Below are 23,466 nucleotides of genomic sequence, written 5' to 3'. Positions count from 1 at the left end.
GCCTGCTAGAAACATGACTCATCATCATGAGTCATTTAGAGGTTAATTCATTTTCAAATAAATGCAAAGTCAGATTTCCTCTACATGTGAAATGCATAAAATTTTTTTTCCCTTTTCCGGGCAAAACCGTTCTTAAATGGGATACATTCTCTCAAACACACATACACACATCTGTTGTTGCAGTCTTGACTATTTCTGGAGGCTGATGAGTCAGCTAAATCTTGCTCTTTCAGCAGGGTTTAAGAAATCTTTTGACACAGAGTCTGACTTCAGCTCAGAAGTTGGAGTCTTCACAGGGAATGGGCCTGAAGGTGACCTCTTTGTTCTCCTCAAGAAGGATGTCGTATCGACAGAGGGGCCTGTAAAGGTCGGTCAGCATCGGCATTAATTCAGATGTGAAAAAGGCTGGTTTGATTTTAGAAGTCCAGGTTATGAGATCTTCAAAAAGATTAAAGTTTTGCGGGATTTTATAAAATTAAAGCATCAGAATGTGTTGCTTACCTTTCCTGACGGTCCAAATTCGTGAGACGGATTCTGAGAAGGCGGAGCTTGTATCTCGGCGTGAATATATTCCCGTTAGAGAAATTGAGAGATACCTTTTTCACGACCCGGATGTCTTTGTCAAACTGGGCGAGCAATGTTGTCTCTGTGTACTTCTTGAACTCCGAGGCTGCACTGCAATGAATGAAAGACTAAATAAATAAGTTGAACACCAGAACAGAATGGAATAACGCTGTATTGTTTGCTCCTGATGTTATGGTAAATAAAGTGAAGACTTACTGGTTTATCTTTGCCACTGATTCTTTACCATCACCATGAAGTTTCACTGTGATGTATCCCCAGCGCACGTCTTTGTTCCATATCATCATGTCCACCCGGTAGTTTGTCACTGAGAGAAGGCAATGTAATATATTTTTATATTAAATATTTATTCTAACATATGATATATATCATAATTTTTTTTACTCTTCTTACATGTTTTATTCACACATAAGTAAAGGTGGAATTAGTTGGTGTAAGTTTTCAAGTAAAGTTAAATGTCATCTTATATGTGTCATAATGCACTAGAATATACAGTTGATCAATGCTCAAATAACAGAAAGCATCTTATTTAGACATTAATACGGTATTGAAATTGGAACTAATGGAAAGATATAATGACATTTCAAATCATGATATATCTTTTAATGAATTCCTCAAACAAAAATTTTACTTTCCACATAAAGGAATATTTAGCTGCCACATAGAGGTTGAGGGGTCCTCCTATGTGTTTGTTATATGATTATTACTATGGTTGTACTTACTGCAGAATGGAGAAACTGTGTTTGTGCTGAAGAAGACTTTAGTTTCCCCGAGTTTCAACAAGACATCTTTCCACTCTGTGACGTTATAACCTGGATGTGAGTGAAACACTCTCGTCAGGTCTAAGATACAATACACTGAAGGCCACAAAGACAGAAATAACCGAGTTCTTCCATTGACAGTGACATCATCTATTGTATTTATTATGGGAAACCCGATCAACTCTATTAAAATGGACTTTCATGACAGTTAAACAGCTCTTTGACTGAAATTATGTGTTTATCACTCAAAGATAATTCGAGTACAAACCAAAGACGGGACACCCCAGGTCTCCAAACCGGTCACAAGTCATGCAGTTCCCATCCAGAAAGTCTTTGTAGGAGGAGCAGGGGTAGGCTTTACTGTCACAGGTGTGGCTCACAGAGTCCAGGTAGAGCATCACTGACCTCTGATGGTCACATTTAAAGTAGGATCCTCCTGAAAGGGCACAACGACAACTATCATTAACCCACAGGACTAATTCTGTTCTTACAGTACAGGCTGCTACTTCATTATGAAATATTTGCCTCCACCAATGACAGATGGGAAAAGTTATGTGATCGCCCACATTTGTTTGTTTTTTTGTCCACAAGATAGCTAAAAGTGGAACATTTTATGCAGGATCTTGAATCCGACAGATAGTCCAATCAGAACAAAAAATAAAAATACACAGATGTAAACAGTTTGTGATTTTTCACCACTGGATCGAGATCTAGGAAAATGAAATTTTACAGCCTATGAAATAATTATTTGAATGGGCATACAATGCCACCAATAACCCGTTCTTGCCCAGCCACCCGGATTGTGAGCTGGCAGTGGGAAGTGTCAGCTCATATAAAAAAGTTCAACAATCTCACCAGAAAAGATGGTCTTTGGGCATCCAGGTTGATCTGTTCCTCCATTAGGATAGAAATCAATGTGACCAATCGGTTCCCTGTAGCCCAAGGCTGTGAAGACGATCAGTACATGACGTCATTGTAATCTGACCGACAAAATTTATGGGTGTAAAATAGCGTTTCAACTTGACTTACCGTCCATGTCTGTGTGTAAAACATCCACAAACAGGGCGTCTGTGGGGTCCAGGTGCATCTCCGGAGAGGTGCCTCTGAACATAGGCCCAGCAGGATCCAGAGCTGCAAATATGCACTGCACGATTAATGTTAAACATAAGTTTGATGAACATCTGACACAAAAATTTTGCTCTTTTAATAATATTATTGTTATTTATGTAATTAGATAGCTTTAAATTTGAGTATTTAAGATTCATTCAAGTGTCACAGTGTGTATGAGTATCTCAGAAAGACTATAGTGTTGATCGTCAGATGCAGAAGAAGCCAAATGAGGTGAAATAAAGAATACCATCACCCTATATTTACCACATCACTGAAAATTTATGAGCACCGATTCAACACAGATGTGATTGAGCTCAGTGAAGAAAAAAAAAAACCCATAAAAAGACTGATTTGTCAGTTCACAACTGTCACATCACTGCGTCAGCACGAGAGGGTTCTGACCTGTGATTCTTCCAATCGATCCATTCATGTTAGCACCTACAAATCCTGATATATGAGCCCCCAGACTGACTCCGATCATGTATATGGAGCTCATGGAGGCACCACATTCCTGATGAAAACACAAATCACTCGTCTTGATGTAGAAGAATACTGACTTTATGATGTAAGTCACAGAGAGCGTTTCTCAAACGTCATACCTGCATTTTTTTAACAAAAGCCGTGAGGTTTTCAGCTGCCTTGTGTGTGTTTTCCACAACTCTGAAATAATTCAAACTGGTAGCTCCATGGCACCAGTCCACCACTATGACATTAACGTCACTCCTGGCCAGTAGCAGATCTATGATTCTCCCTAACCACATCGGTGGGGTTCCAGTTGGCCGGTACCCATGGATGACGAAGGTCGTTGGTCTTGATAGGTTAAACTGGGGGTGGTTGAGGATGTCAGTGTGGGACATGAGTGTACCACAGGTGGCATTCTCTCTGGTGTACAACAACAACCTCGTTTTCATGCTGGTTCCGATGATGGCGTGACCAAAAGCTAGATCTGTGAATTCATCACATCCTTGAGCTGGGAGTGATGGAGGGCAAAAAACAAGAATCCACGGAGTTAGTTTTATTTTGATAGAGGACAATGAAAAAGTAGAAAGATGTATACAGTCATTTTGATGGTTCACAAGCATTGCACAAGAGAAAGGTTGCGTAACTTTCAAATATTCATTATGTGAGGTTTCTGTCACTTATCAGTGACATATCACATGCGTGACTCAATGTGGGAGAAGCAAGTAATTTAACAACAATTACATTCAAGAATGAAGCTGGTGTGAGGGTTTGGGGCTCATTCACCCTAATCCTATGACTGCTATTCCTGTTTGTGGTTGCAGGGGGGCTGAATTTAAATCTTCTTGAATTGAGTTTTCCATTCTTTCCATATTTGAATCGTAATTTATTAGATTAATCTGAATGATTGAAGCTCTCTTTGAAAAGTTGCTAAAGATGAATTATTAGTAATAGTTTGAAATCACAGCTAAAGGGAATTACATTTCAATGTCATTTATCCTTTTTTAAATATATTGTTTACATTCCATATGCAGCTGGAAGCAGGAAAAAAAAAAGAAGAAGCTTGTCTCGCTTCGTTGATGTCCTGTTGGGTTTGGTAGAAATTTGAGTTGTTGTCTGCGATGTTTTTTTTTTTTTTTTTACTTAAATACGTACCAAAATAATCATTCTATAGAAGTGTTTCATAACTAATGTGTGTAAATTATTAGAAGGTAGTAATTCTACCGTAGCTGACTTTGGACACAAGGCACTATCCCACCTGAAGCCTAACAATGTGTTACAGACTCTAGGAAGTTGGTCTTCAGGCAATAGCAACAGCTGATTCCAGCAACGGTTACACAACAGATAAACTTCCATCTATGAAGCCCTCATGGGGCATGTATCAGCGTTTTAGAAACCACAATAAGGGCCTCTTGCTCAATAACGGTTTTCTCACGAATTGTCAGTACCTCAGAGGTTCCCTGATCACTACGTTACGCTCAACGCCAAACACAGCCATGTTTTCATGTGTGCTTGTGTACACACTAATGCATTCAAGTGTTATGTTTACCTTTGTGTATTTGAACAGTTAACAGGAGCAGTGCCAGATATTTCAACAGGATCATGCTTTACACCAGATCTGTAATCTGTGAACAGACTGAAATTGTATTATCGTTACTTCATTACAGAAATAATTTGGTTCATACTGGAATAAACAACAAATGACATGTTCACAGACACAACAAATACAGGAACACAGCTTCAATTCCTCTGAAAATGTAAACCTCACCAGTCATAAGGAAAGAGAAGTGCAATATTATGTATCTGCTTACCTTTCAATTAGATGAAATTTGTCATAAATAAGTGGGAGAGGACAAAAACCCCAGATGTGCCATTTAGTGGAGATAATGAGTTGATCTTCAGTTTCTGGCTCCACCCACTTTAATCTCAAAAATCCTTTTATGATAAGTGAAACTGAAATCTACAGAAATCCCACATGAGTTGCCGTCTCATGTTCTCTGAGTGTCCAGAGTCTTCCGTAGGGGGGGTTGTTTCTAACATTTCACAACAGTGACGAGTACATTGTGTCTCCATTGCTATCAGAGTCTTACCTTTACTGCAGGATAATATTTCCTGGTTGGATGTGTCCTAAGTCCACAATAAAACAGCTTATCCTGTGTTTGCAGCTCTACATATTTGGGCAGTGATCAGGAAATAAGAGGAGGAACAGCAAAGCAATGCTCCTCTACTCCTCTCCCGTATGCACTGAGCGTAACCACACCTCTGGCTCCAGGTCATTGTGTGCACAGGTGAAACATTCCTGTGAAGTCACTCCTGGTTCCTGAACCGGTTTTTGTGTTAAACTTGACTTGTATCTGCAACACCAACTCTTTTCTGTTTTCTGGTTATATGAGCCCCTGCTTGTTCATGAAAAAGTTTTTGTAGAAGTGAAACATTTAAAGAAATAAATAAATCACAAATGTATTAAAAGTATGTCTATGTTTGTTTTTTTCTATTATTAAGATTGAGTCAAATTGTTTGTGAATTGTGTCAATCTGTAGTTGTTATAGTTTAAACAATCTACTTTTAGCTAAATTCATTCATTAATCAGTTCTTTGGTCTGTTTGGGGCACAAAAACATTTGTGTGTGCTTTGTCAATTATTAAATCTACTGGCATAAAACACAGGAAATACATGATTCTCTTTGAAGTTGTACCCAAACTTTATTTGAAGCTTTAGTTGCATAATATCCAGCAGTGCAGCATTGTGGGTGATTTGCCCCTCTGTGTTTGGTTCCAAAGGCTGTCAGACTAAACATTGTGGCCATAAACCTCATAATTGACCATCATTTTCCTTCCCATAAGATGAAATATTTTACGAGAAGCAGCCACTATGCTCAAGTGAAAAACTTCTGACTGTTTGATGTGCTTTATGGAATATTCTAATGAAAATAATAACAGTAATAATAATATTGTGCTTCATACAGCATCCTTTTACTGCGATCTTCCGTGTATATACAGAACTAGTCATCACAAGCTGATTATTGATGACAAGTGTAATCTACATTCTGGATATGTTTGTCCAACTGGTTTGAACTTTGCTCTCGACATGCATCCGTCATCAGTGTCGGGCAGGACGATGGGATCTGAACTTAAAACGCACGCAGGCTTGGAAATCCCTCCTTTGCACTGGTTACAGCAGGTGTGAGGAGCAGCGGGTGGCTGCAGTGGTAAACTGTTACGACAGAAGGACGCACAGCATCCAGGATGGCCGGAAAGAGACGAGGTCGAAGCAGCAACGGTCAGCAACAGCGAGCAGCACAACCCAAAAGAGGAGGCTCTCGTAGGGTGAGTCCTTCTGGGTTCCTTCAAATCACGTGGGAGTCACATGAAGAAGAATCTATTTGTCTTAAATGTTTTTCTGTGGACATTACTGATCATACGTTCAAATGCATTCAGATGAGGGTTATTAATTGTAATGATGGGTGGAAAAGATGTCGTCATGACTCATGGTTGTGTCACAAAGCATACACTCACTAAAGCTTAATTGGTATGACAAAATTGATACCAACTGATTACATCATTCTTCCAGTTAGAATCATGCTATTGTCATCAGTTTTCACTGCTGTAAATGAGTCAGGGAAAAAGTATGTTCGTATATACACCGCATAAAGGTACAGAGTGGGAAATCATGGCAATTAATAGAAGAAGCAGAATAAATGACAGTATATGAAATAGAAGTTTAGAGCATGCTACAGTTGTCTCTCAAAATTAAGCATTTTGAGAGACAAAATATCAAAAAAGCTGGTATTTGATCAGAATGTGAGTTCAAAGTACGGTATACATTACAACACCACAAAGCTGCATATGGATCAACATGTAAGACAAAGTCTGTGTTACATAAGTTACTCATTTAATCTGCGATGACTCTCTCGTCTTAATCCACCAGACATGTGGTGGTTTTTGAGCTTTTTTCTTTTAACCCAGTCAGATTGAGGAATTTATAAATCAATTACAAGTGATAGGAAAAATTGTATTAAAAGTCAATCTATAACAAGTTAATATTGCAGTGCCCGAATTCTCTGACATATAACAGAACTGATGTGTTTATTATCGGTCTTCACTATTTTTTATTTTTCCCCCAGAGTACAAATACATGCACTTTAGGCAACCTTGAAACTCAACAATTATCCAAACATGAGACTGGAAGTAACCCGAACGGATTTGAAAACAGTATCCGATCAAAGTTAACATGATTTCTGTTCCTGGTGTTTCTTTTGTCTCTCTTTTTGTGATCAGGCTCTGAGGGAACCGGCTTCTTTTGCAAAGTCTACGGGTTGTGAATCAGAAGTCTCGTATGAAAAGCTGACCATTGAAGAGGCGAGGAGGGGAACACCAGGTCACAGCTCTCAGTACTCCTCTGTGCCAGTTTGTTTCCAATTACTATACAACCGTATTCACATGCCATGGATGGATGGATGGATGGATGTCTTCACATGTAGTCACTGACATAAGCATCTTTTTATCAGCAACTTGTATTAGTAAGCTTGTTTTAGAGTTATATTTTATTTATTTATTTATTTATTTATCTATTTATCTATTTATCTATTTATGTATTTATGTATTTATTTATTTATTTATTTATTTATTTATTTATTTATTTATTTATTTATTTATTTATTCAGTTTTTTTTCTTCTTTTCTTTCCAGATATATTATTACAGCAGACTTATATATTGGGTTGATTGGTATTATTGTAATTTTTCTCAAAGACTATCACTCCTTCAATGAATGCACTAACATTGGAATAAAAGTATCAAGGACTTTGGGTGAACAAACGTTAGCATCAGCACAAAACCGAAAGTTCAACAAATGTCAAGAACAATGGAACAAATAAAGAGAAGGTTGGTCGTGCCGTGTTGAACATATGTTATTTAATTTATTACCTTATAGCTCATCGTCCGGTGCGAGTCTACGCCGATGGGATCTTTGACCTTTTTCATTCGGGCCACGCTCGAGCTTTGATGCAAGCCAAAAATGTGTTCCCCAACACACAGCTGATTGTAGGAGGTATGAAAATATTAATGGAAAAACCTGCTGGAACAGTCGGTATGTTAAGGAAAACAAAGTGAACTGACCTGAATGAATTTTATCCCACCTCCATGTGACATCCTCTCTGTCCCCGTTCTTCTAGTCTGCAGTGATGAACTCACCCACAAGTTTAAAGGCTACACGGTAATGACAGAGGATGAACGATACGACGCCTTGAGGCACTGCCGTTACGTTGATGAGGTGGTGCGTGATGCTCCCTGGACCCTTTCCAAAGACTTCCTCACAAAACATAAGGTCAAAGGTCACACAGGCACTGAACACGCAGCTTCTAGCAACGTCATACCCTGACTGGAGCAGACATGCGTTGGTTTTCAGTCTGAACACTGTGATCCTTCACTCACAGATCGACTTTGTGGCCCATGATGACATCCCTTACACCTCTGCTGGATCAGAAGATGTTTACAAGCACATCAAGGAAGCAGGTGAACAATTTAAAAATTCCCCTCATAAATGATTTAGAATCACTTAAACTCATCATTTATGTTTTAACTTTAGGGATGTTTGTAGCTACTAAGAGAACGGAGGGCATCTCCACATCCGATCTGATCACTCGTATCGTCCGAGACTACGACATCTACGCTCGACGTAACCTGCAGAGAGGCTACACGGCCCGAGAACTGAATGTTGGATTCATTAATGTTAGTGTATTTAAATTGAATCAATTAGAAAAAAAACATGTTTTGTTTCCGAAACAAGAACAACGGTCATTTATTTTGCTCTTTCCTTGCAGGAGAAGAAATATCGGCTCCAGAACCAGGTGGATAAGATGAAGGAGACGGTCCGCACAGTGGAAGAAAAGTCTAAACACTTTGTATACAGAGTGGAAGAGAAGAGCCAAGATCTCATTCATAAGTGGGAGGAGAAGTCCAGAGAATTCATTGGCAACTTCTTGGAGCTCTTCGGACCTGATGGAGCCTGGGTATGTTCACTTTTACATTAATCCAAGAAAATTCTTCATTTAGAAAAATGTCATATAACGCTGTATGGTATTGAGGAAGTCAGTGGAAAATGAGTCACAATACCTGGCCAAATAAAATCTGATATAAAATTGTTTCCAGACTTCATGCAAATCCAAGCTAACAAAACCTGCTCACCCTAGTCCCAGACAAAGCAGACAAACACAAGAGCAGTACTAAAAAGAAAATGGAAAGAAAGCAAATATGTGAATTCCCTAAAATGTCACATTATTCATTTAAAAATAATCAGGTTTTAATCAAAGATCAAATGATTCATTTTAGACTCATTTAACCAGACATTTAATAAAATAATCCTTCCATCAAAGAGGAGGCAGTCATAAGACGTGAAGTTATTAGTCAAGGACACTTTATGTTTTGCACAAAATGCTTTTCAAAAATCATCTGGCTCCATCGAAATACACAAAAATATTATAATTGTGACAGGAAAGGCCATTAAGTTAAAAGAGAAACAGACAAGAATACTTGCTGGTCTTTTTGCACATTTTTCTCACAATCATCTCTTTCAAATCTGACCTCAGACCAGATATTCTACGCCACTTAATTTGTCTGGTTGTCTTGTCCTTTGGATAAACAAGCCTCTGTCTCGGGGTATTGGTGGGGTAAACCTGTACTGGGATGTTGTGCTTTTTAAAGATGGTCTCTCCCTTATTCAGCATGCCATCCAGGAGCGCAGTGGTCGTATGCTCCAGGCCCTCTCACCCTACTCCTCACCCCGTGGCTCACCCAGCAGCAGTCCCACCAGAAGAGGCTCAGTTTCCTCTGACTCTCCACCCTCCTCCATCTCCACCTCTGTGTCCCCATCCCGCTCCTCTGTCTCCCCCCCTTCTTCCCCCTCCTCACCTAAAAAGGGCAAACGCTCCTCTTTTAAAGCATCTTCAAGATACGGCAGATATTCACAATGAACCAATGCTTTGGTGATTTAATTGGTGTTCTTAGAGGCTAATGATTATTAGTCTGGTACATCATGTCTAAGAAGGCTATCAATGCAAATGTATAAATAACGACTAATCCATTTGTTAGTATGCTTAATAAAGTGCAGTATATCATAATGTAAATAATGTGTTGCCAGTAAAAAAGAAAAGAGAATCAAACGTTCTTGGTTTGTCGTGTCTTCTGTTATCGTTTCTCCTGTGTGTCCGTCTACCAGATGTTCATGCCCTGTTCAGTAAAAACAATCTAACATAAATTGACTAGTGGACCGATAAAGTTGTTTCCAAGCAGCTCCGTGCGTAAATATAAAAAGTAGAACTTTCTGTATTTACATTAACTTTGATTGTGTCAATATCACAAGTGTAAGCAGCTGATTTTCAAAATGTAATATGTAAATGAGTCTACAGATCATTTTCAGGCTTTGATTAAACAGTACACAGCTAGTGTATGTAGATTCATAGACAACAGGGCACTTTTGGTAACATGATACTTTGAATTACCTACTTTAGAGTAAGTAAATTAGCTTTAATTTAATTTCGCTAATCAACGACAGATTAAAGCTGTTTGATCTTGATCGTATAAGTTATTAATTTCGTAACTCATTATGTTTCATTGTGTAATGACTGAAATCAATGCACACCCAATGAGTAAAGCTGCGAGACCCGTGAGAACTACAAACATGTCGGCTCAAGTTCCGGGGCCTCTGAGCTTCCGCTTGTCGCGAGCGTCTATAAAACAGCGAATTTGACGTCACGGCTAACTGATGTCCTACACGGATTAAAGATGGCGCCCTCTCATGCGCTGAGGTGCTGTAAACGGGCTGCGAACTGGTTACCTGTGCTGTTTATAAACCTGGTCGTCGGCTGGTCTTATTACGCGTACGTCGTGGAGCTCTGCGTCTGTAAGTAGACTCACTTCTCCGGGTATTAACGGACCACAGGTCGGGCGTGTGGTCGTGTTGACAGTTGTGTGCTAACAACTTTGATAAGCTAGTAGAATTGAGACCTGAATGACTCCAGGCGGTCTGACTTCTGTTTCTGATCTAAACCCTTTGTTTTCTGATCAACGTTACCAATTCCATGCACTCCGACATCAGCAATATATGTCATAATAACGTTTTTATGACATTTTTTTTTGTCTTGTTAACGTTGCACGTAGAGCCAAAGGACACAGTATGTACAATCAACAATTAAAATAAATTATTAATACCATCATTCAGGTAATTACAATAGCAAATATAACACATTTGTCACAGTTCAGCGGAGTCATTTTATTGCCCAACATTAGAGAACACAGCTACTAAAACAATGGAAACTAATGTCATAAAATATTTCAGAGTAAGATGTTGACAATGACTAGACAAACTAACGGCTGGGATTTGTAAGTATATTTTAAGCGCGTAATACGGAAGAAAGAGAAAGAAATAAAAAAAAAGTTATCTTCCTGTTTCCTAATGTCTTTTCACAGGATGTATTTTTGTTTTTGTCTGCGGAATCTGTAACATACATTACTCATGATTATCTCCAGCTATGAACAGAAGTCCATTTGCAAAAAAAGTTTGAGAATTATTGTTTAAATGTAAGTGAAAACTTTTTTTTTTTTAAATTTGCTAATCCCTTTTAACCTAAATCTCAGTGAAACTGAAATCAGCAAAACAAAAAAAGAGGTGTTTGGTGTTCAAATAGGGTTAGTTTTTAAACTTTATATTTAAGCAAAACATGAAATCCAGTTGAGTTCATAATGTTAGCCAAAGTGTGATGTCTACTGTTTGAGCCTCTGATCTGTCACTTGCTAAAATCATCTAAGGAAAGACATGACTGATTGAAAAAGTTAATGAATGTGTCATTAACGACATCACTGAAAGATTTGGAATTAAATTAAAATGCACATTGCGTAGCCATTAAACTACAAGTGATGTAATTTAATGCAACACAACACAAAAACCTTTCATAGTTATTTCATAATAAAGCATGATCGTCCGAGCTTTCATCCAGCAGGTCTGAACGTGTGTTTTTCAACATTTACGTATTGATCATATAAAAATCATAGCTGTGATCTGCTCTGTCCCTTCATTCAGAGTCTTCTATATAGTTTTTCTGAGCCAGGATCTGATGATACCATTATCATCAGCTTCATTATGTAGGCAGACTGCAGTAATGTGCTCAAGACAGGGACATCCCTGGTGCCTAAACAAAGGACTCTCTGATGGCTGGTCACTGTTGGCAGTGCCAGGCTGCTGCCGCATGGTGTGAGAAAGGGGTGTGTGTGGTGTGTATGAGTAGTCATGCAGTCTTAGACATTTCATTTATTTACTTTTTGCTTTGCCTTGTCCAGATACAATCTCAAACAATGCAGAACGAAGTAAGTATTAACTCCTGCCATGTAAATAATTCATATCAGAGATTGTGACGGAGGTCAGTAAAGCTCTCTTTCTCTTTCTCCCAACAGTTGGGTATTTGGTCATCTTTCACATTTTCCTCGCCATGTTTATATGGTCCTACTGGAAAACTATTGGATCCAGACCAGAAAGCCCCTCACAAGCGGTAGGTGTGTGTGGGGGGTTACTGTCAAAAACAAGTCACACAAGCAATAAAAGGAAAAAATGTAGCCACAAATATTTTTTATTGGCAGGGCAGGACACAGTAAATATGCAAATAGAGAATATTCCATTCCACCGAATGAACACCCCTCAACTTAGTTTGTTTCCTCCCATCAGTTCGGTTTGCCTAGAGCAGAGAAGGAGCTGTACGAGCGCGAGGAGAGAGGGGAGATGCAGCAGGAGATTCTGAAGCGAGTGGCAAGAGGTTTACCTGTGTTTACACGCACGGCAGGAGGAGGTGTGTTTACACACACACAGCAGCAGGAGGAGGTTTACCAGCGCGGCAGAAAAACTGTCCCCCATCTTTTTTAAACACCTAGTAAACCTTCTGGGAGAACAGTGACCGTTGTTACTGTTCGCTCTTACAAAGATCTCCTCAGAAACAGTTTGTCACTGACTTACACAACATCAAAAAAGATATCCTGACAAAATTGGGTTAATATTGTCATTTATTCTTCCTCTTTTGGCTTACAGTGCAGCGCTGCAAGTATTATGTGATATAGACATGATGTTGTCATTTCCCTCATAATGCCCATCCATGTGTTTATTGAACCAATTGTATCAGAAGGGCCAATTAGCCTCAGATGCACCTCATCCTCACTGAAGGCCCCACTGTCTTGTTAACAGTAACAATTTCACTCCATTGGTTTCAGTGGGATCTCTGAATATATGATTCATAAAACGGATAATCCCTCCATTTAACTCACAGGGAAATAAAAGCGTTCATGTGGGGACGTAGATGATGAGTCAGTGGTTTGATTTCCAGTGTCACAAAACATCTCATTCTCCTATTGAAATATCTCTGTCATACTAAGTCCTACTCTAAGTCTACTCTACTCTGTCATCCACTGTGAATGTGTCATTTGTTATGAAAGAGCGTGGGCGTGGAGGAAGTAAATGTTATCCACTAGTACTTACAATGATCCTGCTTTCATTGTTGCTCATCAGCCATCCGCTACTGCGACCACTGTCAGATAATCAAACCTGACCGCTGCCATCATTGCTCCACCTGTGAGATGTGAGTGTTGTTTAAATGTAAAATTTAAGCTTCCTCACTCATCCACAGTGTTAACATGTGCAGCATGAGTTGGTACTCATACGATGTGTGTTTTGTTTTATTTCACCAGGTGTGTGCTGAAAATGGACCATCACTGCCCCTGGTAGGTTTCTTATGTAGATAAGCGTTTTTTGTTATTCCATCATGAGCTCAGTGAGCGTTAAAGAAGACATTTTTAATTACATATTTGTCTGTTTTAGGGTGAATAACTGTGTTGGTTTCTCAAACTACAAGTACTTTATCCTGTTCTTGGCCTACGCTTCACTCTACTGTTTAGTCATTTGTGCCACCGTCGTTCAGTATTTCATCAAATTCTGGACCGTAAGTACAAAAACCTCCTGTTTTGTTGTTCTTTAAACGCTAGCTGAAGCCCGTGAATGCTGACCAATACGTCGTCACTTATTCATGCATCATAATTATACGAGATCATTATAAAACCGCAGTCCAAAAATTAAAGGCAGTCTGTCTGTGCTGACACATGTGATTAGCATTTTTAAAATTAGATGTTTCTTAAATTTTTAATCATCAAAAGAAATCTTCAAATAGCAAAAAAACCCTAAACCTATTGTCAAATAACTACTTCTGTTTGAGATAATATTGGATGGGATACAGGTGAATTTATAATCCTGTCAGTTATTGTTTGCGATAAAATTACTGACATTTTTTTCTTTTTCTCCATCTGAAGAAGCAGCTGAGTGACACACACGCCAAATTCCACATCTTGTTTCTGTTTTTCGTGGCGGCGCTGTTCTTCATCAGCATCTTGTCACTTCTCAGCTACCATCTGTGGCTTGTTGGAAAGAACAGGACTACTATAGGTAGCTAGAGAAACGTCATTTATTTCAACTCACATGTTTTTTTAAAGTCACCATTACTAATTATGTTTTCTTATATTCATTTCCAGAGGCTTTTAGGGCTCCTGTCTTCACTAACGGTCCAGATAAAAATGGGTTTTCTTTAGGCTTCAAGAGAAACGTAGCTGAGGTATTTGGAGACCAAGCAAAGTTCTGGATGGTTCCTGTTTTCTCAAGGTGAGTTTACTCTGGCTGATTATATCCATGAGAAGTATAGAAACTCCAAAAAGTACTGTTAAGTCTGAATCTTTCAGCTCCAACATGTTCAACAATGCTCTCTTTATTTTTGTTTTATCAGTCTGGGAGATGGACAATCCTTTGTTACTAGACTGGTGCACCTACATCCTGAACAAGTAAACAATGTCCTGCAGCAGAATGGCAAAAGGTCAGCATTGAGTATTACAGGAATATTGAATATTGTATTTCTTTTTCAGCCCCAATCCCAACATAAAAATGGATTCACGTGTCAGTTTTTCAATCATTCTTATATCCAAAATGTATTTTATAAACTATATTTGCAGGTGTAACAAAAATTTAACACACTTCAGTCTTTCATGCTTTTTTGGTTTTTGATATTTACCACAAAGTAGTTGTTTCCATGGAAAAACAAATTATATATCATCAAAGAAACACATAAATCATAAGCATAAATCACTGTTTATGTTTTTGTACAAATCTTTAGTTAAAATTTTCAATGAAAGGAGTTTACACGGTTCTACAATCACCACAGGAATTTAGGATGTGTGACATATAGATGCATTTGTTGAGGCTTTAGGAGATGTTACTGTTGAGGTACCTTCAGGTGACCTTTTTGTCATTTTTTCTGTCTCTTGTGACTTTAATCACAGCCCTACTGATGACCAGAACAACGCCTGTGTACAAGTTAACAATGTACATACGGCGGATGACAGCAACCAGAACACTGGTACAGTTTGACCTTTGCTTTTTTTCCTTTATGCATTTAAACATCTAAATGAAGTGTTTTGTGATTTCTTTGCTGGGATGTCTGGTTCATCCTCCTGTTTCCTTTCAGATGGTGGCCAGACGGTGTCAGTGGTTGTGGAGAAGGAGCAGTAACAGGCAAGTGGATGTCAAAGTTGTCCAGTTCTGCAGCTTTGTCTTCCTGCTGTGTTTATTTGTGCTTGGTGGGCTGTTGCTACCGATCACAGCGCTACAGTAAATGATGATGATGCCTTAAATGATGAGCCTCAGCACCTGCAGGAGCATTCCACCACCCTCATCCTTCACGTAGGCACACAACACTACTGCTATGATCTAAATAGAGAGCGTACAGTGACCTCAGGAACTGCACTGGCCTGCAGCTGGCATAATTCACAGGGGTTGTCTTTGCTTTGAGCCAAATTCAAGCTTTTTATTATGATGATGTTGATGATGATGACGATGATAATGATTATTATTATCATCCTTATTATGAAAACGTCTGAGACTGAACTTTGATCCTTGAGCCAATGTGTCCACATTGTCTGTGCTCATCTCTGTGGAATAATCCTATTAAGCATTTCACCAATTCATTGTGTGTGTGTGTGTGTGTGTGTTAATCAAAAATTAATGACTAAATTATGGTTATTTGATGTTAATGTAGTGGATGACATATTTTTTATATTTTTGTATCACACAAAATACTGATGCATATCAACACCCTCAGAATGTTTGAATACATATGATCAGGTCTGAACCCGGCTCAGTAAAAATATAAAGACGAGAAGTCATCAGATTGTCTAATTAAGTTTACATTTTACCTGAAATATACTGTATAAAGAGCTTAATGTTTACAATTTTGATGTATTTATTTTTACATGTTTTAGACAGGCAACACAGTAAGCTTAAATTGTGAGGACCAAATGTAGTTTAAGTGAAGTGAGAAATATTTCGTCTCTATTTTAAACAGCAGGTCTTTTTTTCTTTTAGACACTTATTAGCAATAAATTTGCCATTTTTAATTGCACTATAAGTATCTGTAATTTGTTTTCAATACTTAATACAAATGATCTATCAGTGTTTGTTGATTTGATTGTAAAGTTTTTGTGTTTGTTTGTTCGTTCATTCATTCATTCATCTTCTTGAAGACGCATCGACTGTCTTGCCAGCACATTGCAGGGTTTTGTTCGTTTATTTTTATGAAATGGTATTGATAACTCCACATGATGTTTTCAGTCACATGATTGTTTGTTTACTATAATATGTTTATTTTTAAATTATTCAGTCTTTATTTATACAAAAGATGCAACCTCTGTACTTCTATTTGTGTTTTCCGATTTGATAATGACATTTATATGAAAGTTGGAAAGAAAGAGCACAAAAAGGAAAGAAAACTGAACCTGAGGAACATTTGATTCGCTGTGTTCTTGAGCCAGAGGCAGTTGGGAGGAAATAAACGTTATAACCAGCAAAGAAAGAATGGCCTCGTATCATCTCCAGTGTTCATGTTCTCCAGACAGTTGTGTCATTATGATGTTCCTTCAAGCAGATGTGATGTTCAGTGATCTGTTGATAATAATATTACTCTCTGAGTGGCACAACATGAATGTTCTCACTGGGCCAGTTAATACCTCTTAATGAGACTAAACTATTCATCTCAAAGGTGATCCTTATTCTGTAACAATAAATGTGATTCCTCATCTTTGTTTGCTGTGGTTTTTAACTAATTCAGTGAATGGGTTTTGTGTGACTGAATGACCGTCGCACTGTTTCAGATGTTTGTCATCACCAGTATATTTTTAAAATGTTCCCAGGTTCCAGTCAGACCATTTCTGATGAAAATTTGATTCTGATTGAGTATTTAAAAAAATATGAAACATGGAAACGTTCTGCCTCGCAAAATACAGTCTGTATACGTCATACGATACAGTGATCCTACAGCACCACCTGCTGGCAGTTTATATAACAACCAGACCAAACCAATGACAGCAGTCATTGGCAAAAGAAGATATAACACCCATAAATCAATAATGCCGTTAAATATAATGATTATTGTATAATGTAATGATCATTATAATGATAGAATAATGAAATCTAAAGAAAACAACTGCAGGAGCCAGGGCCGCTGCACGGTGGCGCTGTTGCCTCAACAAGAAGGTTCAAGGTTCTATTGCTTTCTGTATGGAGTTTGTATGTGTTGGAAACACTGTAGTTCTATTTATTTATCATAACCAGCAAAACATGACTTTATTCTACAAAGTTTACCCAGTTTCCCTCAGAAATGGTAGTTTTTGAATACATTCAGCTTTCATCATTGATCATCAATAAGCCAAACATTTTAAAAATCTAAATAGTGTACAGAGTATGTATTGTGTGACTGATACAGTTGTAGTTTTTGTTTAGTGTTAGTAAAAAAATGCTAACATTCTATACGGTAGTCAAACACTCAACTGAAAAGGAGTATGGTGGCATCCTGTTACGTAACTGTCCGCTCTCGTCACCACCACACCTCCGCCTCAAGGAAGAGCTACCCTGACTGAACTGTTGCCAACAGAAGTAAAATTCACGCTGGACCTTCTGTTCTAAAATAGGAGATAGCCTTCATGTGGTTCACAGTGAGCTGTCAACGGGCTGTAATCATGAAGGCTGGAGCCTGACATGCTCAGACAAGTCATACCTGTTGACCTTTTGTCTGGCGCCGGAACAATAACATGGAATGAGTTTGGCTTGCAGCTAGGGAGAGGCGAATGACCTCGGTGACGCTCACCTGTCAGCAGCAACACAACCAGGAAAAGCATCACAATGATCAACACTCATGGTTTTACAAACCAAACCTGAATCTTATCAGAATATATTATTCAGATTATTTCTAATCATGCCTTTTCAGTCTACTCCCTTTTAAATGTATTTATTTTGTTGTCTCACTTTTATCTCATGCTAACATTCTGGACAGCGTGAATGATTAACATTCTGCCCTCGTTCAACAAGTTTGAACAAGTGTTTTATCTCAGAATGGGTGTACAGTTGAAATTAAAAGTGGTAATCGAGCTCGAGTAGGTTCCCTGTCGGAGTTGCACGTTTCTGTGTGTTGTTATCTTCTTTTACATCTTTATACCCATTCATTCACGGGGGTGGAAGCAACACGCCCAGTCAAAGTGTGTCTCTGCTGACACACTCGTATGTTCTCACCCCACATAAACTACCACGCTGACCTTGGTTTTTTATTTAATTATTGTGACTTCAACCTGTGAATGAATGAGCAACACTTACTGAAGCACTCCCGTAAAAGTTTAAGCCCTGAACCCGTTGTGGAACCTCTACTTCTAAAAGTCACCTACTGGGCAAAGTGCATTGATGAGTGAATCCATGAGCACTTTAGATAAAGCCTAAGAGAATCAGATGAACTTGTTAGTTTCAACTCAAACATCACTGAGCTGGCGTCTCATCCAGAGTGTATCCTGGCTCTCACATGTGGCCAGCTCCGATCATCCCCAGCAGAACCTGCGACCCATAACTTTGGATAAGCAGCTGAAGACGAGACGACCGTAAGAAGATGAATGAATGAATGAATGAATGAATCAGGGACTTAATTAAATGTATTTCTGCTCTAGAAATTTATGTTAGATTTGATCTAGACCAAGGTGGTCAGTTGTTAAATTTGTCCAGAGGATCATCTGCTCACCATGGAGGAAGCCCTGAACAGCACCATTCATCCTGCTTGCTTACAGGAGCCCCCGCTGGCTATGGATGTGATCAAGCGTAAGTGACTCATATTACCTGATTACTGATCATGTTTCCTGACCTAGTGACAAACCAGCGTTGTTCCATGTTTCCTGGACACACCTGATGTCATTGTTCTCACAGACAGTACAGAGTAGAGCTGCTACTCAGTGTTGTGTTTGTTAATCATGCTTGTGCTGGAAGTAAATGTTCTTCTTATGCTCATTTCTTTGTATTCTTTAAATGCTAAAGTATTTTTCAGCACAAGTAAAATCATTTCAAGGCTGATTTGTGTGCCTTTACATATAGAGTGTTTAAAGTATGTGCACTGTTTCACATCATAACCCAAAGCCTTCCCTGTCCTTGTTTTAAATCAGAGCTGAATATGTTTGAGTTCTGCCTCTACTTCATCCTCACCTTGATGTCCTGCATCTCTCTGCTGCTCTACCTGGAGCAGTGTGTCTTTATTTATAAAAAACTGTCCTACCCTAAGAGGACGACCATTATTTGGATCAGCGGTGCAGCACCAGTAAGTATTTAGACCCGGTTTGATTTTACAGCATGTTAGTACTTTTAAAAAACCAATGGAAACACATGACTAATGCAAATGAATCTATGAATATAAATACATTATTAGTAGTTCGAGGAAATCTGATTGGATTAGAACATTACAGAAGAAAGAAATGAAGAAATCAGTTACATTTATTGTTAATTATTTAGTCTTTAATGCAAATTAATGTTTTTCTCTGTTTCAGGTTATTGCCAGTATGTCTTGTTTTGGGATGTGGATCCCAAAGGCAGTCCTGATCACAGACATGACGTCTAACTGGTGTGTTTTCTTTCAAAAACTTCTGAATCAGCTCAAAGGTCAAATAATTTTGTTCATTGAATTAAAGTTTTATTTTCATGTTCTAGCTAATAATGAACGATTATGCTTGAAACATCTCAATGTCTTGTAAAGTTAAAAATCAGGAGAGTCTTCTCTGGAGGTCGATCCCCCCCTGGATCAAATTCTCAGCCATAAAAATGAAGCTTCATAAGTTCAAGATTACAGTTCCATGTAACCAGTGGATGAATCATTACACAGGGATTGGGTTCCAACACAATAAAAGTCAGGGAAATCTTTATAGGATCTTGACATCATAAGTGACTAATTTTATGTGATTTCTATGATTCCACTTACAGGAAAGTGTGTTTGATTTCTCCCATATCAATGGCTGTGGTGTTTCACGGAGTAATTCATTTTTCAATTATATTTGGAAACTGAAAAATTAGAGTTTTGAGGGTGATGGAAGATCTACTCTTTAAGAACACATAAAACTCCTTTCTGTTTGTGTGCGTGCAGTTATTTTGCAGTGGTGGTGTATAAAGTTTTGGTTCTGATGATTGAAGAGTTTGGAGGCAGCAAACAATTTCTCAAGCGGTTTTCTGGAGAACATTTCAAGATCAACACGGGACCCTGCTGCTGCTGCTGCTGCTGTTTACCCCGGGTGTCCATGTCACGGTACAGTCGTTTTTATTCTGTCTTTGTACCAATAGACATTACATATTGATGGAACACTTTGTACTGATTGGACACATTTCTAAAAATCTTTCAATGGGGCATCAAGGCGAATGCTGTTTTTGCTGAAGTTAGGAGCTCTCCAGTACGCCATCTTGAAGACAGTGCTGTCTGTCCTGTCCTTGGTGTTGTGGACAAACGGCAACTTTGACCTGTCAGATGCAAGTGTTTAACACTAGTAGAATGTCTGTCTACATTCCCAGTTGTGGTGAAATTTAATGATCATGACAAGAAAATGTTTCTTTCCTTCCCTTTCAGTTGGAGATAACAGGTACATCCATTTGGATCAACCCATTTATTGGTGTTCTGACCATCACCTCCCTGTGGCCTGTTGCCATCATCTTCATGAACACCAACAGATTTCTACGACATCTGAATATTGTACCCAAATATGCCATGTACCAAGTAAGTCAGCACAACATTTGTTTTCTTGCTTTATGGCTCAAAGCGTGTTCTTCTTTTTGTTTTACTGCATAGGGTTAATCTGACTTTCTCTGTAAGTTCTAAAAATTTATGTAAGGTCCCATGAGAAGGATTCATGGACATTTCAGCCAAAACATTAAATGAAAGGTTCATAACAAGCATGATAACCTGTACAGTTCTTATAAAAAATGTAAGGCTAAGAGAGCCACAGGGTTTATGGGAAATGTAGTCTCACTGCAAAGACCCACTTATTTTAACACCAACTCCCTTGGATGCATTTGATCAATAACATGCGAAATAATTTTGTTAATTCTCACACACATTCAGTACAGTTAGTTTATACAGTATGTTAATGATAGACTATTGTTTTCATCCATAGCTCGTGCTAATATTGAGTCAGCTGCAGACATCAATCATCAACATCTTGGCCTTGGATGGAACCATCGCCTGCGCGCCTCCCTTCTCGTCTCAAGCTCGTGGATCCCGTAAGAAACAATCCTGCATCCGCCGCTGACGTGTGATGAAATATTCCATCTGAAACCCTGACGTTTTTCTCTCTTCCTGTCCTGCAGTGCTCAGTCAGAAGCTGATGATCATGGAGATGTTCATCATCACCCTTGTCAATCGCTTTTTGTTCCGTCGCACATATGACACACTTCCCTCTGAGGCACAGGAGAACAACCACAACAGCAAAGCTGACCTGCAGGCTGCTCTGGTGGAGCATGACGTCTAAGAGTACAGGAAAAGTGGGAGTCAACTGCTCTTTAGTGATTCAATAGATTATTACATCACTGGACCAGCATGCAGTTTCATTCTTCACCATTTTCACAAGGATGTTACTGATGTTTGTTAAAATCTGAAATGTGACAAAACTTAAAGGTTTGTCTACACAAATATCCTCTTTATTTACAAGTTTCTCTGTGTCATCCAAAGTTAATATGACCTTGTTCTCTTAAGACAACAAATAAATTTCATTAATTCAAGAAGGGGAATGGATTCAGAAATTCCAAATCAGGTATCTAAAAACTTCAAGATATGATGAGTTAGATTCCATAAATAACTAAAGGTTTTAGCTGAGCTCCGCTCCAGTTATTTAACCTGTGGAAAACCAGTGCGTCAAAGCATCACATTGTGGTGTTGGTGGTTGTTTATTAGACAAGGCTGCATTCACTGACTTCATGGTATGTTAATGCATCACACTGTATTTACCATAGAAATACAAGAGGAAACAAGAGGGAATACGAGAGGAAACCTTAAATACTAAATCAAGAAATTATGCGCAGTTCTCACAATGTCAAAACTAGGCTTTACTTGATTTAAAAAATAAAGAATTAGTGACATTGAAGTAATGTTTCTTTAAGTCCTCTAATAAAGTTCTGGAGGAGAGGAACATTTAGATTTAGAAACAAAGACCATGTTTCTGAAGTGTGGAAGGAAACTTCTTCCTTTGCTTTCCCTCTGAAAACAGTAAATATTAACACCTATTTATTTATGTGTATATAAATGTTTATGATGTATTCATTTTTTTTATTTACAATTTACAGTATTCAGTTTATGTTCCCAGATGCCCGGGATGCAAATCTATAAAAAATAAATCCATTTAATAAATTACGAAATATTTTACATAGTTCACTGAGTAACATTAAGTTAACTGCAGCACTGCTCATGTTTCTGAAACATTCCAAATAAATTTTTTGTGTGTCATGCCTGTTCTTCTCTGCCTCAAACATTTTGAATTTTCTTTTTTCAAAATGTTTTCATTAAATTAATCATTTATGCTCCATATACAGTGCTGAGCCTTTAGCAACTGACCCACTTACTCAGACTCGGTTTGGGGGAGGAAACAAGTGAATGAGTCAGGAATTTTATTTTAAGACCGAATGTTTATATTAGAGCAGTGCGCAGCCAAACTTTGACTCATGCTGTTCCAGTATTAACCACAAGAGGTCGGGCTTCCTTCAACCCAAGTGGTAATAGATAGATAGATAGATAGATAGATAGATAGATAGATAGATAGATAGATAGATAGATAGATAGATAGATAGATAGATAGATAGATAGATAGATAGATAGATAGATAGATAGATAGATAGATAGATAGATAGATAGATAGATAGATAGATAGATAGATAGATAGATAGATAGATAGATAGATAGATAGATAGATAGATAGATAGATAGATAGATAGATAGATAGATAGATAGATAGATAGATAGATAGATAGATAGATAGATAGATAGATAGATAGATAGATAGATAGATAGATAGATAGATAGATAGATAGATAGATAGATAGATAGATAGATAGATAGATAGATAGATACTTTATTAATCCCGGAGGAAATTGCATTAAGACGAGATAAAGTTAATTTAATTTCAATCAGAACAAAGGACTTACCTTCTG

The 23,466-nt window shown here is 38.2% G+C and overlaps 4 protein-coding genes across 7 annotated transcripts; 3 read left to right on the top strand and 1 right to left on the bottom strand.

The window, feature by feature from the left end:
* Positions 1-220: 220 nt before the first annotated feature.
* Positions 221-5,144, bottom strand: lipia (lipase, member Ia). Of its 4 annotated transcripts, none has more exons than XM_068332101.1 (11): positions 5,003-5,144; positions 4,462-4,548; positions 3,053-3,423; positions 2,856-2,964; positions 2,373-2,474; positions 2,199-2,288; positions 1,612-1,779; positions 1,305-1,394; positions 781-889; positions 502-675; positions 221-359 (listed from the first exon to the last, which is right to left on the bottom strand). In XM_068332101.1, the coding sequence occupies exons 2-11, from the start codon at positions 4,514-4,516 to the stop codon at positions 275-277; spliced, it is 1,353 nt and encodes a 450-aa protein (XP_068188202.1). In that variant the 5' UTR covers positions 4,517-4,548; positions 5,003-5,144; the 3' UTR covers positions 221-274. The 4 variants fall into 4 exon arrangements, with proteins under 4 accessions (XP_068188202.1, XP_068188204.1, XP_068188203.1 ...); XM_068332103.1 differs by having other exon boundaries at positions 4,462-4,537; XM_068332102.1 differs by lacking the exon at positions 5,003-5,144 and adding an exon at positions 4,724-4,990.
* Positions 5,145-6,053: 909 nt separating this feature from the next.
* Positions 6,054-10,063, top strand: LOC137606438 (choline-phosphate cytidylyltransferase B-like). The gene is made up of 8 exons (XM_068331690.1): positions 6,054-6,238; positions 7,190-7,289; positions 7,843-7,959; positions 8,084-8,235; positions 8,345-8,423; positions 8,497-8,639; positions 8,732-8,920; positions 9,632-10,063. Exons 1-8 carry the CDS (start codon positions 6,158-6,160, stop codon positions 9,878-9,880), a joined length of 1,110 nt encoding a protein of 369 aa, XP_068187791.1. The 5' UTR covers positions 6,054-6,157; the 3' UTR covers positions 9,881-10,063.
* A 618-nt stretch (positions 10,064-10,681) lies between these two features.
* LOC137605975 (palmitoyltransferase ZDHHC20-A-like) lies at positions 10,682-17,057 on the top strand. Its single transcript, XM_068330971.1, has 12 exons — positions 10,682-10,809; positions 12,243-12,269; positions 12,357-12,451; positions 12,625-12,745; positions 13,456-13,525; positions 13,635-13,667; positions 13,765-13,885; positions 14,250-14,382; positions 14,469-14,595; positions 14,717-14,803; positions 15,267-15,343; positions 15,452-17,057. Exons 1-12 carry the CDS (start codon positions 10,692-10,694, stop codon positions 15,493-15,495), a joined length of 1,053 nt encoding a protein of 350 aa, XP_068187072.1. The 5' UTR covers positions 10,682-10,691; the 3' UTR covers positions 15,496-17,057.
* A 1,980-nt stretch (positions 17,058-19,037) lies between these two features.
* LOC137606622 (organic solute transporter subunit alpha-like) lies at positions 19,038-21,794 on the top strand. The gene is made up of 8 exons (XM_068331960.1): positions 19,038-19,116; positions 19,455-19,606; positions 19,833-19,906; positions 20,423-20,581; positions 20,688-20,799; positions 20,897-21,043; positions 21,441-21,546; positions 21,634-21,794. The coding sequence occupies exons 1-8, from the start codon at positions 19,041-19,043 to the stop codon at positions 21,792-21,794; spliced, it is 987 nt and encodes a 328-aa protein (XP_068188061.1). The 5' UTR covers positions 19,038-19,040.
* Positions 21,795-23,466: the final 1,672 nt, after the last annotated feature.

This window comes from Antennarius striatus, chromosome 13 (genome assembly GCF_040054535.1).
Source record: "Antennarius striatus isolate MH-2024 chromosome 13, ASM4005453v1, whole genome shotgun sequence".
Lineage (NCBI taxonomy): Eukaryota > Metazoa > Chordata > Actinopteri > Lophiiformes > Antennariidae > Antennarius > Antennarius striatus.
Note: the sequence above shows the minus strand (reverse complement) of the source record. Positions and strands in the feature narration are given on the sequence as shown.

Excerpts from the sequence above, each read along its gene's own strand:
- lipia (XM_068332101.1), bottom strand. The coding sequence starts at position 4,516 with ATGATCCTGTTGAAATATCTGGCACTGCTCCTGTTAACTGTTCAAATA. Across the intron at positions 890-1,304 it reads CACAGTTTCTCCATTCTGCA|TGACAAACTACCGGGTGGAC; the intron begins GTAAGTACAACC and ends GCCTTCTCTCAG. Across the intron at positions 360-501 it reads AATTTGGACCGTCAGGAAAG|GCCCCTCTGTCGATACGACA; the intron begins GTAAGCAACACA and ends CGACCTTTACAG.
- LOC137606438 (XM_068331690.1), top strand. The coding sequence starts at position 6,158 with ATGGCCGGAAAGAGACGAGGTCGAAGCAGCAACGGTCAGCAACAGCGA. Across the intron at positions 7,960-8,083 it reads CACACAGCTGATTGTAGGAG|TCTGCAGTGATGAACTCACC; the intron begins GTATGAAAATAT and ends CCGTTCTTCTAG. Across the intron at positions 8,424-8,496 it reads CAAGCACATCAAGGAAGCAG|GGATGTTTGTAGCTACTAAG; the intron begins GTGAACAATTTA and ends TTTTAACTTTAG.
- LOC137605975 (XM_068330971.1), top strand. The coding sequence starts at position 10,692 with ATGGCGCCCTCTCATGCGCTGAGGTGCTGTAAACGGGCTGCGAACTGG. Across the intron at positions 14,804-15,266 it reads CTGCAGCAGAATGGCAAAAG|CCCTACTGATGACCAGAACA; the intron begins GTCAGCATTGAG and ends CTTTAATCACAG. Across the intron at positions 15,344-15,451 it reads TGACAGCAACCAGAACACTG|ATGGTGGCCAGACGGTGTCA; the intron begins GTACAGTTTGAC and ends GTTTCCTTTCAG.
- LOC137606622 (XM_068331960.1), top strand. The coding sequence starts at position 19,041 with ATGGAGGAAGCCCTGAACAGCACCATTCATCCTGCTTGCTTACAGGAG. Across the intron at positions 20,800-20,896 it reads GCAACTTTGACCTGTCAGAT|TTGGAGATAACAGGTACATC; the intron begins GCAAGTGTTTAA and ends CTTCCCTTTCAG. Across the intron at positions 21,547-21,633 it reads GTCTCAAGCTCGTGGATCCC|TGCTCAGTCAGAAGCTGATG; the intron begins GTAAGAAACAAT and ends CCTGTCCTGCAG.